We start from the raw sequence: 14,780 nt of genomic DNA on the forward strand, positions 1-14,780 counted from the left end.
CTAGAATCGTCATTCTTTGTGTTAGAGCATCTTCTTGGAGCATTGCAATTGTATTCATGTTTGTGGGGATTCTCAAGTTATTATAAGTGAGAGAATGGATGAGGTAAAACGGAGATTGAACCCCCAATTATTTTTATTCATATTCGAGATTATTGCATATTTGTTAATGATTACAAAAGTAAAAAATATTTTGATAGGTTATTACAAAAATCAAAATGCGCATTGCTATATGTTTGCAATAATTTGTTTCACTATCTTGTGACCTTTGTCATTCAATGAGTTACCTATCAAAAAAAAAAAAAAAAAAAAACTTCTTTCACTATCTTGAGGGTATACATGGGATGAGCATAAACTTTCGTACTTTGTTGTGATTTCTCCTTATCCTTTCCACTCTTACATGCAAGTCAGGAGACGTTTGCTTAGAGTGATGCTTGAGTTTTACATGTGGCGCTTATCAGATGTTGTCTTGTACATGTTGAGATTCTTTTTTAGGATTTTGCCTTTGTACCATAGGATGACTAAATCATTTTGGAGATATGAGGTAGTTTATGTTTTTTTTTTTCAATACTTGTAATATGACCCTTCGTGGACCATTGGGGTTTGGTATATACAAATTACAAAGTAATGTTGTACAGATATTGGTTATATAAATGAAGTATACTTTGTTGATTATCTATTCAAAAGGGTTTTATCTTAGTATATGTATTTCTTCATACAAGTCTCCAAATTTTATTTTACATAAAATTAGGGTTGCAACTTGGGTGGGTTAAATCGGGTTGATGGCTAACTTAAGCTCAAACCGAATTAAGAAACAATCAACCCATGCCCAACCCAACCTAACATCTAATTCCAGGTACTAAGCCTAGGTCCAACCTAACCTCATTTTTCTAACTAGGGTTGAATTCAAGTTGGTCAGTTTTGACCCCAGTAGGTTATATTAGATTCAGGTTGCATGATTCAAAATACATCCACAATATTTATAAAAAAATAAAATAAAATCTATATATTTATATCAAAATTTAAATAGTAAATGCGACAAAATTTCAAGATTAATATATATATAAATAAATAAATAAAAAATTGCATCTTTCTAGGAAAATGAAAAAAGTATATGATATAATATAATTTAGTATTTTTCCTTAAACATCTTAAAAGAAAATGACCATTCTAATACATAGGATATGCATTATAAATATAATATTGAATCGAGTTTGGGCTTGGCTTGGGTTATCTGAACCTTGGTCTAGAGCCTAACCTAAATTGAGTTCGGTTTTAAAAACTTAACTCAAACCCAATCCGAGTATTAAAAATGATTGCTTAAGCCCACCCAATGACATAAAGTAGAACAACATGAAGCTTGATTGGCAGAAAGAAAGGGAAGGGAAGGGAATGAAAGGGATTTTTTTTTCCTTTGCTTTAGTTGTTTGCTTCAAGAGCAACAAAAGAAAAGACAAGAACATGGAGCTTTTAAATATATTCTTCCTTGGCCCACCATGTTCTTTTGATATAGCCTGATCAAGTTAGGTAAAAAATTTCACAAGGAACAGATAGTCAGCAAAGTCATAATAGTTTTTGTCCTAAGATTTATAAACAAACAAAAAGAGATGAAATTTCTTTTATTTTCTTTTTCCTCATGTTTTCCCTCATTTTCTTTTAGGTAAGGAATTAAAGCTTTAAGAATTATGGATTGAAGAATGTGATATCCAACCTGTAAACTGGGTCGAGGACAACGCCAGTGGAAATAGCCACTTCTTTAAGAAAATTAAGCTCTTCAGTGGTATTTATTGCATAACCCAATCCTTTGGCCTGCAATAGAAAAAAATAAATAAAAATAAAAGAAAAGGGAATAAAATCACTTGCCTTATAACCAGATTATAAAAGATATATAATCAAGGACTTCTTATGAAAATAATGTTGAACAGGTTTTCCCAAATATCACATGATGAAGATGGCATTATGGAAAAATTATGCAACCAATGCATCTTAAATTTTCTTCTTTTAAAGATCATTGATTATGCTTATATCTGCTACTGTACAAGGTAAGAGTCGTAAAAGATGATATGATTGTTCAAATGAATACAAACTCTGCTGATTTTGTTCATGAATAGTACTGCTCCCGGGTGGCCTTCATGCATCTCTTTTTCTTCTTTTCTTCTTTATTTCATTTTGTTGTAATGGAATGTATATTTCTTATGCATAACCACCCATTTAGCTTTATCATCAATTTTAACCTAAAACTTTTGGTCGGAAATCCTAACCCACTTTGACTTCCACCTCCTTAACACCAAAATCCTACCTTTTCCATGCTATCCAGATTTTCAAGCAACCATTTTCACCTGAATTCCTGCACTACTTTAAGTATTTTTACAAATAACTATCAGATCCACAAAAGCCAAAAAGGAACATTATACACAGAAATGGCCCTTCGTCAACCCTATCTTCATCCTATAAACCCAACCTTTTTTTTTTTAATTCACAAATCCTAACCCCACATTAAACCCATTTCTCCAACACCAGAATCCTACTCTTTGCTTTGCTTTTCAGAATATCCAGCAAGCATTTAGCCCATAAACCACCTGAAACATAGTTGTTTTAATTGTATCCATAAGCTTAAATGCTTCCATCATCTCCATAACCCTAAAATCTTTTCCTGTTTGATCATTGTTCGCCAGAAAAAATGCAGCCCTATAATAGAGATTCCAGTTTTCTTCCTCTGAAGTTTCTTTGGATAAAAAAGTTAGAGCCAAAGAACTCAACATGCAGCAACCATATTCTATTTATTTAGCACAAGAGTAAAATTGCAAAACTTGTTTAAGACATGATGAGGAAAATGTAAGGTGCAGGAGCACCAGTGCATTTACTATACAAGTACTAAAGAAACATAGACACGTTTCACAGAACAAGATGACAAAATGATAATGATATGTACTATGATCAGAATAACACAAGGAAAATAAAAATTTTAAAAATTGAAATAACAAAATAATATATGTTTTTGAAACTGATCTCTGCCAAACTAGTAATACCCACATTTTGAATGTCAACTATATCATGTGAGCGAACACCAGCTTGGAGTCCATCAAGCAAGCCTTGAACATAGTCATAGAAGTAATCTGGGTCATCACAAACAGAAAATGCATGCACCTGTAGAACCCAGAAAACTTATTAATTAAAATTACTATCATATTAAGGAGAAAAAGATTAGAGATTGAATAAAAGAATACATACTTTTGTGTTCAATTTACTGAGTGAAGATCCCAATGATAGACCAGCAATTGTAGCCCCACTAGGCATTGCAAAAGTTTAACAAAATATTTCGAATCATTATCAGTTTCAGCACTAAGTATAGTCTACACATATCATAGTAATTTTGCATACTGTATGTAAGATAGATATAAATGTAAATGTCATGATCTAAGTATCAGGTGAGTATAGGAAGTTCTCTAGGTATTTGCTTCAAGGAGTGCCCAAATAAAATTCCATACCAGAAAATTAGTCTCAAAAAGTGAGGCAAATACAAAACCTTGGTAGCTGACTCATTGTTCTTGCAACTAAATCAATACTAGAAATACATCAAGGAGAATGACATGGTTGTCTGTCAGATACAGATAAAGGTGTCTGAAGCAGGATCTCAGAACAAAATGAATTGCAGTGCTAGTTTGGGAGACAAAAACACATATTGACCCCATGAAAAAAATCAAGGTTCTACTCACTGCATAGCTATCAATTTAGTATGTTCTTTGTTTCCACTAGGCATAGATCAAGACGGGTTGACTGGAAGTTGAAACAAGAAATGCAGAAATGACTTCACAATGGTTATCCCAACAATCTGGCCTTCTGAATGCATAAAAATCCTATAGAGAGATCCATCATCATTTATTCTGCTATTTTTGCAAATGTAGAAGGTAACAAAGGGGAAAAAACTTCTCTCAGAAGAGCCTTTTTGATACATGTGTATATCTTAAGCCTATAATACACAATCTTCACATAATATTTATTGATATAAAAGAAAATAAAAATAAAATACAGTAAAAATTTAAATAAAAAAAAAAAAAAAAAAAAAAGAAAAAGAAAAAGGAATTTATGGCATCAGGTCATTCTAAGCATTTATGGGACACATTCTAATGGTTGGGATGCCAACACTATAGTCAGATGGTCACATCGTTGCCCTTGGAAGGCTATTGCACAAGTCTTTCAAGATTTTTCCAAGTATACTCGATTTGTAGTAGGAGATAGGGAAAGAATTCACTTTTGGTGGGGGAACCAACCTTTGGGATTCCAATATCCAAGACTATTTAGAGTAGTCACAGCTAAAAATATTCACATATCTTCATTTCTCAGTTCTACTCGTCCCTTATCTTGGAACTTTAATTTCCGTTGTAACCTTTCCGATTTTGAGATAGAAGAATTAGAAAGTCTCATGCGTTCATTTGATTGTTTGCACTTATCCCCATCGGTTTCAGATGCGAGATCCTGGTCCTTATCTTCTTCAGGGTTATTTACAATCAAGTCTTTTTCTAGCCTTGTCCCACCTTTCTGATTTATCTCTAGTTTTCCCTACTAATTTTGTTTGGAATTTTCAAGTCTCTTTTAAGGTCAAGTCCTTTGTCTGGTTAGTGGCACACAAGAAGGTAAATACTAATGACTTGCCACAATTGAGAAGACCCTACAAAGCTCTTAGTCCTGAGATCTGTAAGTTGTGTATGAAGCATGGAGAATCAGCAGATCATCTTTTCTTACACTATTCATTGACGATGGGGTTGTGGCACAAATTATTTCAGATAGCTAAGATGGATTGGGTACCCCCGAGGAGCATTTCCGACATGATGACCATCAATTATAAGGGTTTTGGAAAATCCAAGAGAGGCATAGTTTTGTGGCAAATTGCGTGTATTGCTTTAATTTGGGTTGTGTGGCGGGAAAGAAATGCTAGGATATTTGAGGATAAAGCTAGGAATTCAGAAAATCTATGGGATACTATTCACTTCCTTGCTTCTTTTTGGGCTTCTTGCTCCATGGTTTTTAAGGGCATTCCCTTTAATGTGTTGCAACTAGATTGGCTAGCAATGTGTAGCAAAGAGAGTTTGTTTTTTGTTTTTACCATTTAGCTTATTGTTTTTGTATTCTTGTTGTTTAGTTTTCTTTTGTGGGAGGATTCCTCATCCTTCTTTTGTTATTCTTAATTCTATCAATATATTTCTTTGTTGTTTCCTATCAAAAAGAAAAAAAAAAAAAAGAAAAATTAAAGAAGAAACAAACTTTACAGTGGGCACACAACAAAGTTCACAACAGATATGCCACCATGCTAAATGAAGTGTTGAAAAGTTAGTATGACAGAGAATAATCAAAGGAGATGCTTAAACTCTTCATTTGTGTGAGCAGAATGGAAACAAACCCAAAAAATAACTACAATACCTGCCCAAGAATTAGTAGATTTAACAACAGAAAATCAATAGAAATTGAGGAGTTCAACTCAGTAGTATGTGTACATGGCAAGAATGGTATAATATTAAATCATAATGGATAATATCCAGAGGAGGAATTCGTACATGAAAAGTTATCTGTGAGCAGTCGCAAACATTATATTCAGTTATATTGGTTATAAGGGACCATGGGTCCTTGGGTGAGAACCCTAAAGCCATCGACAAAGACGCACCCAATGTGGGTGTATGGGGGTTGGTCCTACCCTTAGGATTTAGTCCCTAAAGATATAGAGTTAGTCTTGCCCTTGGGTTGTAGTCCCAAAAGACATAGGATTGGTCTTGCCCTTGAGTATGAGTCCTTAAAAACACACGATATGACTTGTCCTTGGGTGGTAGTTTCAGAATAGTCATTCTTTTGTGATAGAGTTCTATCTTGGAGCTTTGGCAGATGGTATTTATGGCAATGGGGATTCTTAGTGTGGGTGTACAAGGAGGCAAAACAGGGATCGAGCCACATACTACATTTTTGAGGTTATTGCATGCCTGCTATAATTAAAAATTAAAATGCATATTGCTTCATGCAGGTCATAGTTTGATTTGCTTCCTTGTTTTGATATACATGGAGTGAACATCGAATTGCTATTGAGTTATGAACTCACCCTATTCTTTCCACTTTTAAATGCAAGTCGAGACACTAGTTGGAGTAATACATGAGCATTACATGTGTTGTTGACTAGATGTTGTTTTGTTCCAACTGAGATTCCTTGTAAGACTTTTGCCTTTGTATTGGAAGGTGATTGAAGTTTTTTGGGGAGATGATGTAGTCCATGTATTTGTATACTTGTAATATGGGTTACCCTTTCTGGACTATGGGCTTACAATGAGTATATATCACCACAAAACATATTTGGGACATGTGAGATATGAAATATTATTTTTATAGTGTACTCAACATGTTATAATTTTGGAGAAGGATTCGTATTCATAGGTTTCAATAATCTTAAATTTAGCACAATTTAAGAAAAGACTCATTACCCTCTCCATCTTAGATTTTGGGCACACTAGTTGAATCTATTATTTTAGGAGATTCACTAGTGAGTTCAATGTTTTGAATACAAAATACCAAAAGCAGGGAAACATTGGAAGTTTTGGGAGCGATATCTATTTTCTTTTTCCTTTGTAACTTCTTTATGGTATAGTGAAATGATTACCTTTCATTCATAGATGTAGGTTTTGTTAGCCCTGTGTATCATTGCATATGAGTTTGTTTTAACTTTATATTATTCTGCTGGCAGATTCTAAATAATTTTGTATTTATTTCTTTCCTTTTCTCTCTTTGGTAAAATATAATTTATGTGAGAGATTATAGGATAATAGATGGTAGGTGAATAAGATCCCTGATTTATGGGAGAGATTTTAGGGGAATCTAATCCCTTAATTGTGTATAAATAGGATGTACATATTGTATTCTAATACAATTTTGAAGGGGAGCAGAATTTATTTCATATTCCATCAATACCTGGCACTAAAGCTTCCACTACCATAGCACACACTCTTGTCATGTTAAGTTGACACAAGTACTTTAGTTGAAGTTAAAAACAGAAAATGAGTATCACAGGTTCAATGTTTCATTTGGTGCAACATAGTATAACTCTTTAAATCCTATTATATTCCATAAAATTGGTTATAGTACTATACTTCATGCTTCCAATATATATATATATATATATATATATATATATATGCAATTATTTCTACTTATTTTTCATTATTATGATACATGATAAGATACAATACAAAATATGAAAAAAAATGACACTATGATTTACTAGTTAACAAATGTGTTCATATCTGCAAATACTCATTAGGAGCACAGCATTGGGAAAGGAACAACCCAACAAACCATTAAATCCACAAAGAGCCTCGATTAGACTGTTTGAGTGGTTATCATCCTAAATAATCCTTAATTTTAATACCATGACCCACAGATTGAATCAATAATCTGCACCATTTCCTGCCATATGACAGTAGTTCATATGCATCCTTTTCCTTTTAAGAGAAATTTCTTTTCAAAACATCAAATAATTACAATACTTAATTATCAGACATAAGTAGGTAATTAGTTAATACAGATAAAAACTTTTGATGAGAGCATAAAGTTGAAATTAAACTTAACGAATGGGGTAAGGCAGAACCTGCCACATGCGACAACAATATCATCAAATCCTACTTCATCAGTCCCAGTTGGAAGCTGCTGCTCAATCTCCCTAATTGCTTCAATATAGCCCCTGAAAATAGTACAAAACTTTTATCAATGTCACAATGTAGACAAGATGGAGCAGTTAAAAACTTTAAATAAAGTCTTATCAGGAAATCGAGAAACCTGCATAGAAAGACAACAGCTCGAATATAAAAATGGGAGTTTGGAAAGTTACCAAAACATTAAAAAACTAAAAAAAAAAAAAGAAAAAAAAAAGACGAAGAAGAGAAAGAAAAAGAAAAAAAAGAAAGTAAAGAGGCCAATTTAATTCAAATATGAAGTTACATTTTAAGGACGAATAAATTGGGGGAAAAAAGGATCATATCACTCCTTCATACTCACAGATTTTATAAACTAAATTATAAATCAATACATTTAAATCTTTGGACAAAGACCTAATGTGAGTTTCTCTAAACCCAGAGAGCTGGATGCACACATTGGGAGAGAAACGCTTCAACCTTCTACTACCCTCTAGAAGCTGAATGACGAACAGTCCCAAATGCATGCTGTTTCCTTCAGAATCACCCAAAGCATAGAACAGATAGATTTGACATGAAAAAACATAGAAGATATTCTTTGAGACCAACAGCTTTATTCATAAATTCTTCCATGGAAACACAAAACTACCTATGCACCAGTTCCATAATCCACCTTTCTGAATGATGAGAGGAGGGAGACAAATGGTCTAGGAATGTTCCAATTTAAAATAGCATGTGGCCATGAATAAAATTTATGCGGCAGTAGCAAAGTAATTCATGGCATTAAGAAAAACAACACATCACATGAAAGTAAGTGTGCAGTTCAAATTCCACAAGCAAGAATAACTGAGGTGTGCACCCCACATACATCATTCAAGAGGGCAAATCTGGCCAACTCAAGGAAAGTGTTTTATTTCCTTCAGAACACAATTTTGTGGGACCTGACCCTGTGAGACTTCTTACCTCTAGAACTCAAAAAAAAAAAAAAAGATCAGATGATTCTTCTAATGTTTTTTCCTCTTGCATTATTGGGAAAAAAACTGTGGAGAATTTTGAGAATCATACCTTTGTGAAATTATTTTCAATTGATTTTGAATACATAAAACCCCCCATAACCCTTTTACCCTTTTTCATAAATTGGGAGTGACTGAAGTGTTGTAAAATCTAGTAGACTTGTGGATTGCTTTCTGGGTGGAAGGATTCACGAAGATCAGTTTTCATGGACCTAGATTTGATGTGCAGGAAAGCCTTTCTGTATTCCTTTACTTGCTTCTGATTCCTAGTGGATTATATTCAAATAGTATCTGTATTATGGTTTTCCCAGCATAACATGTTATTTTAGGTTTTCATGGAAATCACTTATTTTGTCCATTAATAACAAGCCCTCACCAAAAGTGGGGAAAAACACCAATAACAACAATAAAAAGGATCTATCCAGCTCTTAGGAAAATTCCCATTTTCTCAATGGAGTTTGTAGGTGTTAAAGCCTTTATAACATTATGCCTAAGGCTTTTTGATGTGGTGGACATCTAAAAAGCTTATATTAGAAAGCAGTCCATTCATATCACACAGAAAGCAAACAATTCTTTATATGCAAGTCGATCTAGTTATGAACAGAACTAACTTAGTTCCATGTGGTCCGTACAAACAGAACCTACCACATCCAACTAGAGAACCCACGGAAACAAATTCATATGGTTCTGTTTGCCACCTACCACCAATGCCTCCAAGCACTGTGGACTGAAAAGAAAGATCGCATCCCCACTTCCAAATCATCCTTCAAACACATTGAGGTATGCATGATTGAGCTCGTATTCTTTGAAGAGTTTTCTAAGGAAAGGAAGCACTCCCTTAAAGCCCCAATGCTACCAGTACCAAAATGGGAAAACTTGAAGGAGGGATCTACTAAAAAATGCTCCAGGCAAGAGGAGCAAGTGAACTACAGAAGTAAAAATCCCCAGTGAGAAAAAAAACCCATCGACAGTAGACTGTTATACATACAAGATTGGCTTCAGATGACCAGCCTAGAAAATGTTTGGGGTGTTTACTTGATGGGAAAGCTAAAATTGCCTATCAATTTTGCGGTTTAATGTCAATAAGATGGCAAATAAGCATTGCAATGATGACAACCTTTTACCAGTGAGGTGGCAAGGCATGTGGATGTTTATCTTAAGGAAATAGTAAGGCAACTTGGAGGAGAATAATATAGGATGTCAGTAGCAGCAGGATCATAAGGAGCTTTGAACCTTACTCCAACTTCATCAGTTTGGAAAGAGCTTTAAACTGTCTTTTAGGTCTCTAGCTTATTTATTTTAGAGGGTTTCAGAGTCAAAATGTTTCAGTAAGGTTCAATGTGAAAAGCTCTGGAGCCCTTTCTCCAAGAATTTTAGTAATCTAGAGAAATCATCTCTAATTTAACTGTGTACCGATTTACGAGAATAGATGCCCATCATCTCATGCAGGAATACTCCTTAGGATATTCCTTTATAGCTTATGTGGTAAGTAGCTAAGCCAATAAATACCATAGATGCATTATGACTGTTATGAGTAAGATTAGAAACATGTCACAATGAGATGAACTCCTCAATACCCTAAGGAGAAGAATCAGAGGGTGTGGTGGAGCACACAAGGACACTCTATGGGCCCTCATTCTAACCATGCTTCAGGCACAAGCAACCTTACTCATATACTAGTGACCAAGACTAATAATTATTTCATGGGATCATATTACACAACACATTCTGAAGTTATGAAACCCTAATAGCATTGTCTCCAGTTAAAAATTCAATGCATCTGCCAAACCCCAAGTTTTGCGGTTCAAGTGATGCATAAAGAGTACGAGTGAGGAACACAAGAGTGACTTCCTTTATGACATAGGTGGTCATCACCAAATATATGTCTCTGATACTAACAAGAACCATAAAACTGTAGAAGGTGACCCCAAAGTATAACGCTCCCAAGGTGCACAACCATAAAAGTGCAAATCTTAGTTCAACTTATATACACATGAAATCTTGAAGCATCAGAGTATTAAAAGAGCCAAGATGCATTCCATGCCTTGGTGCATTCGAGGGTGGTAAGGTTCCATGGCCATGTAAACAAAGTCCCAAACATATTGCAATAAAGATTATATCCAGTTGGTATGATATAGGAGTGCCTGCAGGATAGTCTCTCTTCAGGAAGTTCTACAATCTCCCACATAATAGTTGGATGAGGAGCCTTGGATAGGAAGGCCATCATGTGCACTCTTAATAAGGCAGCCTCCTTGGGGCATTTTGGATGGTGGGGCAAGTATCTTGACTATTTTTCATGCATGGAGCCAAGAATGTCTGAGTTAGTTACTCACCCCAAATTTGCAGTGCAGGCTTATTTTCATGCCCCATGCTTTTATATTACATTTAAAGTTACTTTGCCACTGGTAGATGTAACCTAGCAATTGTTATGTGCTATTGTAAATTGGCAAATCCCTAGGCCAAATATCCCTCTCTTATTAGCCAATCAGCACTTCAATTGGTCTCATGATAATCCAGTCTACAGTTCTATTCAAACAAAGAGATATGTTAGAAGGAACAGGTAGTCCAATACTTTTCACACTAAGACAAGCTCTTGCCTGCCTCTTTCAGCCTAACCAAAATTCCTTCTACAGCCCTAATCCCTCTTGATAAGCAGCCTAAATTTTTACCAAAACTGTCCACCTTGTTAGGACCAAATTCACTGCCTTTAAATAACCTAACATGCCATAATTTTCAGCCCTCAGTCCAACCTTAATCTTAATCAGAAGTACTTCTGATGCTAATCCTTCATTCATTATCAGTCACTGCTTCTTATCATATAATCAGGTGTCAAGCTTGTATCAAAAACTACAATTGTAACACCATGAAACAGGCTGATCCCAGGAAGACCTTATATTGCCAGCACAGACCGAGAAATGAAGAATATAGAGACAAAGGAAATTCAGCAATAATGATGGAAAAGTGAGTGGAAAACAGAAATTTTGGGAATGAAACTTGTTTGGATTGAGATGAAAATTAACAGTGAAGAAAATTTAATCTTTGGTAGAAAAAACAGATATCAATAGGCTGTTGGAATAAAGATTTTAGCTGGAGAATAATTTATCTACAGTTGATTGATTTGGTTTAAAAACTTTTACAGTCTTTTCATTAATCAGAAAATGAAACTCTTTTAATTCACTCAACTTAACACAGTCCATTTTCTATGGAAGGATTCAATTGATGTCAAAGTTAACATCAAACTCAGAAGATTGTAAATAAAAAATGAGATTAAGGATTCCAAATATCTCAGTAAGGATCACACAATCCTGAATCAGAGAAAAGCATAGGAGAATATTTAAAAATCAACTAAATCACAGAGAATGAAATCCCACCAGTTTAAAACATCAATCACAATCAACCAACTGCAAGATTAGTTTTGGAACCAGCATTCATCTTTGCTCCAACAAATGAAAGATTTAAGTCAGTCATGATTATGGATATAACATCCATTATCTTTTTTGGTACGTAAGAAAATATAAGGAATTGAGAGAAAATTACTGAGTAGAGAGAATGAGAAAATAAAAAGGCCTTCCAATTAAATTAGCAACTATTTATATGAAAATTTGTCTAAGGGGAGTGAATACGTGGCAGGCCTTGAATTGCCATTCTCCATCTGCTTCCTTGAAGAACAAGTCAGTTTCAGAACATCAGGTTCACATGTAAATTCAAAAATAACAATTGGTGGAACAAAGGTGCTCACTGATGGGAAAATCCCATGTGATAGGAAAAATGCTTAACCCTATTGTATCATATGTGCCTAGCACTTTGAGTAGCATCAAAAAAGCTCTCATGCATCAATGCCTGGCACACTTTTACAGTGTTGAATAGGCCATACACTCAGCAGCTGCACTCCCTGTGCTTAGCACTTATGGCAGATGCATGCCCAGAGAAAAAGGTACTTGCCCTTGCATAGTGCATACATGCCCCTTGCACATATATTAGATGGAGAAGGATGAGATTTGTGCACATGAATGGAACATCTTCATGTGACTGGTGAAATCAGCACTTGAAAAGGCAGTTTGGATGGAGGAATGTGCTCACATATGGCGTGTCATATGTGCCAGGTGCAATGGATTCACCTGTTGTAAATTCTCCTCTTGCACTTCTTTATTTATTTATTTACTTTGAATGCTTTCCAGTCATTAGTCTGCAATCTTTGGTATTACTCTGGACTCTCTTCCATAAAAAACACAATGACTTGATTGAGATTCGCCAAATGACATCCAAGAGCAGTGCCAGCATGCCATGTCAAAGGACAGCTTTGCTGTCCATACTTCTTTCCTTATTTTAGCCCACACTTCTTTCCTCATTTTAGCTCACAATTGTTTCCTTATTTCTCCATTTATTATTCTGTATAGTTAGCATATATTATTTGACAGATTATAGTTTACATGTATAGGGCTAGAATCATGCGGGGATTTATTTACTTTTATTTGCTTTCCATGTATAGCATCTTTGTAAAGTCTATATATAATATACAAAACTCAAGGCCAAGGTATTCGGCCATTAACACAATATTTTGACATGGTATCAGAGCTTGTGTTTTGAACCTAGAGTTTAAACGCTTTCTAGTTTTTTTCTTTAGGTTTTCTCGGATTTAGCCCTAGGGGCTCTCGGATTTAGCCCTAAGGGCTCTCGGATCTAGCCTTAGCGGCTCTCGGATCTAGCCCTAGCGGCTCTCGGATCTAGCCCTAGCGGATCTCGGATCTAGCCCTAGCGGCTCTCGGATCTAGCCCTAGCGGCTCTCGGATCTAGCCCTAGCGGCTCTCAGATTTAGCCCGCTAGTGGCTCTCGGATTTAGCCCTAGCGGCTCTCGGATTTAGCCCTAGCGGCTCTCGGACTCTAGCCCAGTTTTTGGTTTTTTTTTTTTTTTTTTTGTGGTTGTGACAACACATTTATGGTGTGATCTTGGAGTTTTCTTTGGGTTTCTTCGTTTCTAGGCTCTTGGAGATCTTCGATTATTTGGAGGTTTGTTATCAGATTTAGGCTCTTTGACGATATTTTTTTTTTTGTTTCCTAGGCTATTTCTGTCTTCGTAATGTCTGGAGAATATTCTATTGTTCGTTTCAATGGTAAAAAAAAAAAAAAACTATCTTCGTTGGGAGTTTTAGTTTAAGATGTTTGTGAAAAGTAAGAAGCAAGACAGAATCTCTAAGTCATCTATGGAATCTGAGTACCGGGGGATGTCTCTTGCTTATTCTAAAATCATTTGGCTTCGAGCTTTGCTTGCGGAGTTAGATTTTTCTGAGACCGATCCTACACCTCTACATGCCGATAATACAAGTGTTATTCAGATCACGGCCAATCCTGTCTATCATGAGCGCACAAAGCATATTGAAGTGGACTATCACTCTATCACTGCAACCTTTGAAGCTCGTGTTATCACTCTTCCACATATTTCCACTGACTTACAAATTACTGATATCTTCACCAAGGCTCTACCTCATCATCGATATTGCTTGCTAAGTAGCAAATTGATGCTTGTTGATCAATCTGCATCAATTTGAGGGGGCTGTCAAAGGACAGCTTTGCTGTCCATACTTCTTTCCTTATTTTAGCCCACACTTCTTTCCTCATTTTAGCTCACAATTGTTTCCTTATTTCTCCATTTATTATTCTGTACAGTTAGCATATATTATTTGACAGATTATAGTTTACATGTATAGGGCTAGAATCATGCGGGGATTTATTTACTTTTATTTGCTTTCCATGTATAGCATCTTTGTAAAGTCTATATATAATATACAAAACTCAAGGCCAAGGTATTCGGCCATTCACACAATATTTTGACATGCCATTCACTCCTTTGCAGAAAAATCACCAAATGATACACTGAATCTACAGAAAGCTACTCATAAACTAAAGTACTAACCTACTAGGAGCTTAGCATCAAATCACTGTTAGAATGAATGATTACAACTCAGCGGTGCATTACAAAAAACCAATTAAGCTTACAATAAGCATAGGTATTGAGATAATACCATGTAATCCAAAACTCCTCTCTACTTCTGCCCTCACAGAAATTACTATAGGAACAAAAGACAAGCAATAAAATTCTCAAGATCAT

At 35.2% G+C, this 14,780-nt stretch overlaps 1 protein-coding gene across 1 annotated transcript; it reads right to left on the bottom strand.

Annotated features, from left to right (window-relative positions):
- Positions 1–1,680: 1,680 nt before the first annotated feature.
- On the bottom strand, positions 1,681–8,188 carry LOC117904156 (bifunctional D-cysteine desulfhydrase/1-aminocyclopropane-1-carboxylate deaminase, mitochondrial-like). Its single transcript, XM_034816670.1, has 5 exons — positions 8,079–8,188; positions 7,619–7,711; positions 3,229–3,286; positions 3,031–3,144; positions 1,681–1,806 (listed from the first exon to the last, which is right to left on the bottom strand). The coding sequence occupies exons 1-5, from the start codon at positions 8,186–8,188 to the stop codon at positions 1,681–1,683; spliced, it is 501 nt and encodes a 166-aa protein (XP_034672561.1).
- Positions 8,189–14,780: the final 6,592 nt, after the last annotated feature.

Source organism: Vitis riparia, chromosome 17 (assembly GCF_004353265.1).
Source record: "Vitis riparia cultivar Riparia Gloire de Montpellier isolate 1030 chromosome 17, EGFV_Vit.rip_1.0, whole genome shotgun sequence".
NCBI lineage: Eukaryota > Viridiplantae > Streptophyta > Magnoliopsida > Vitales > Vitaceae > Vitis > Vitis riparia.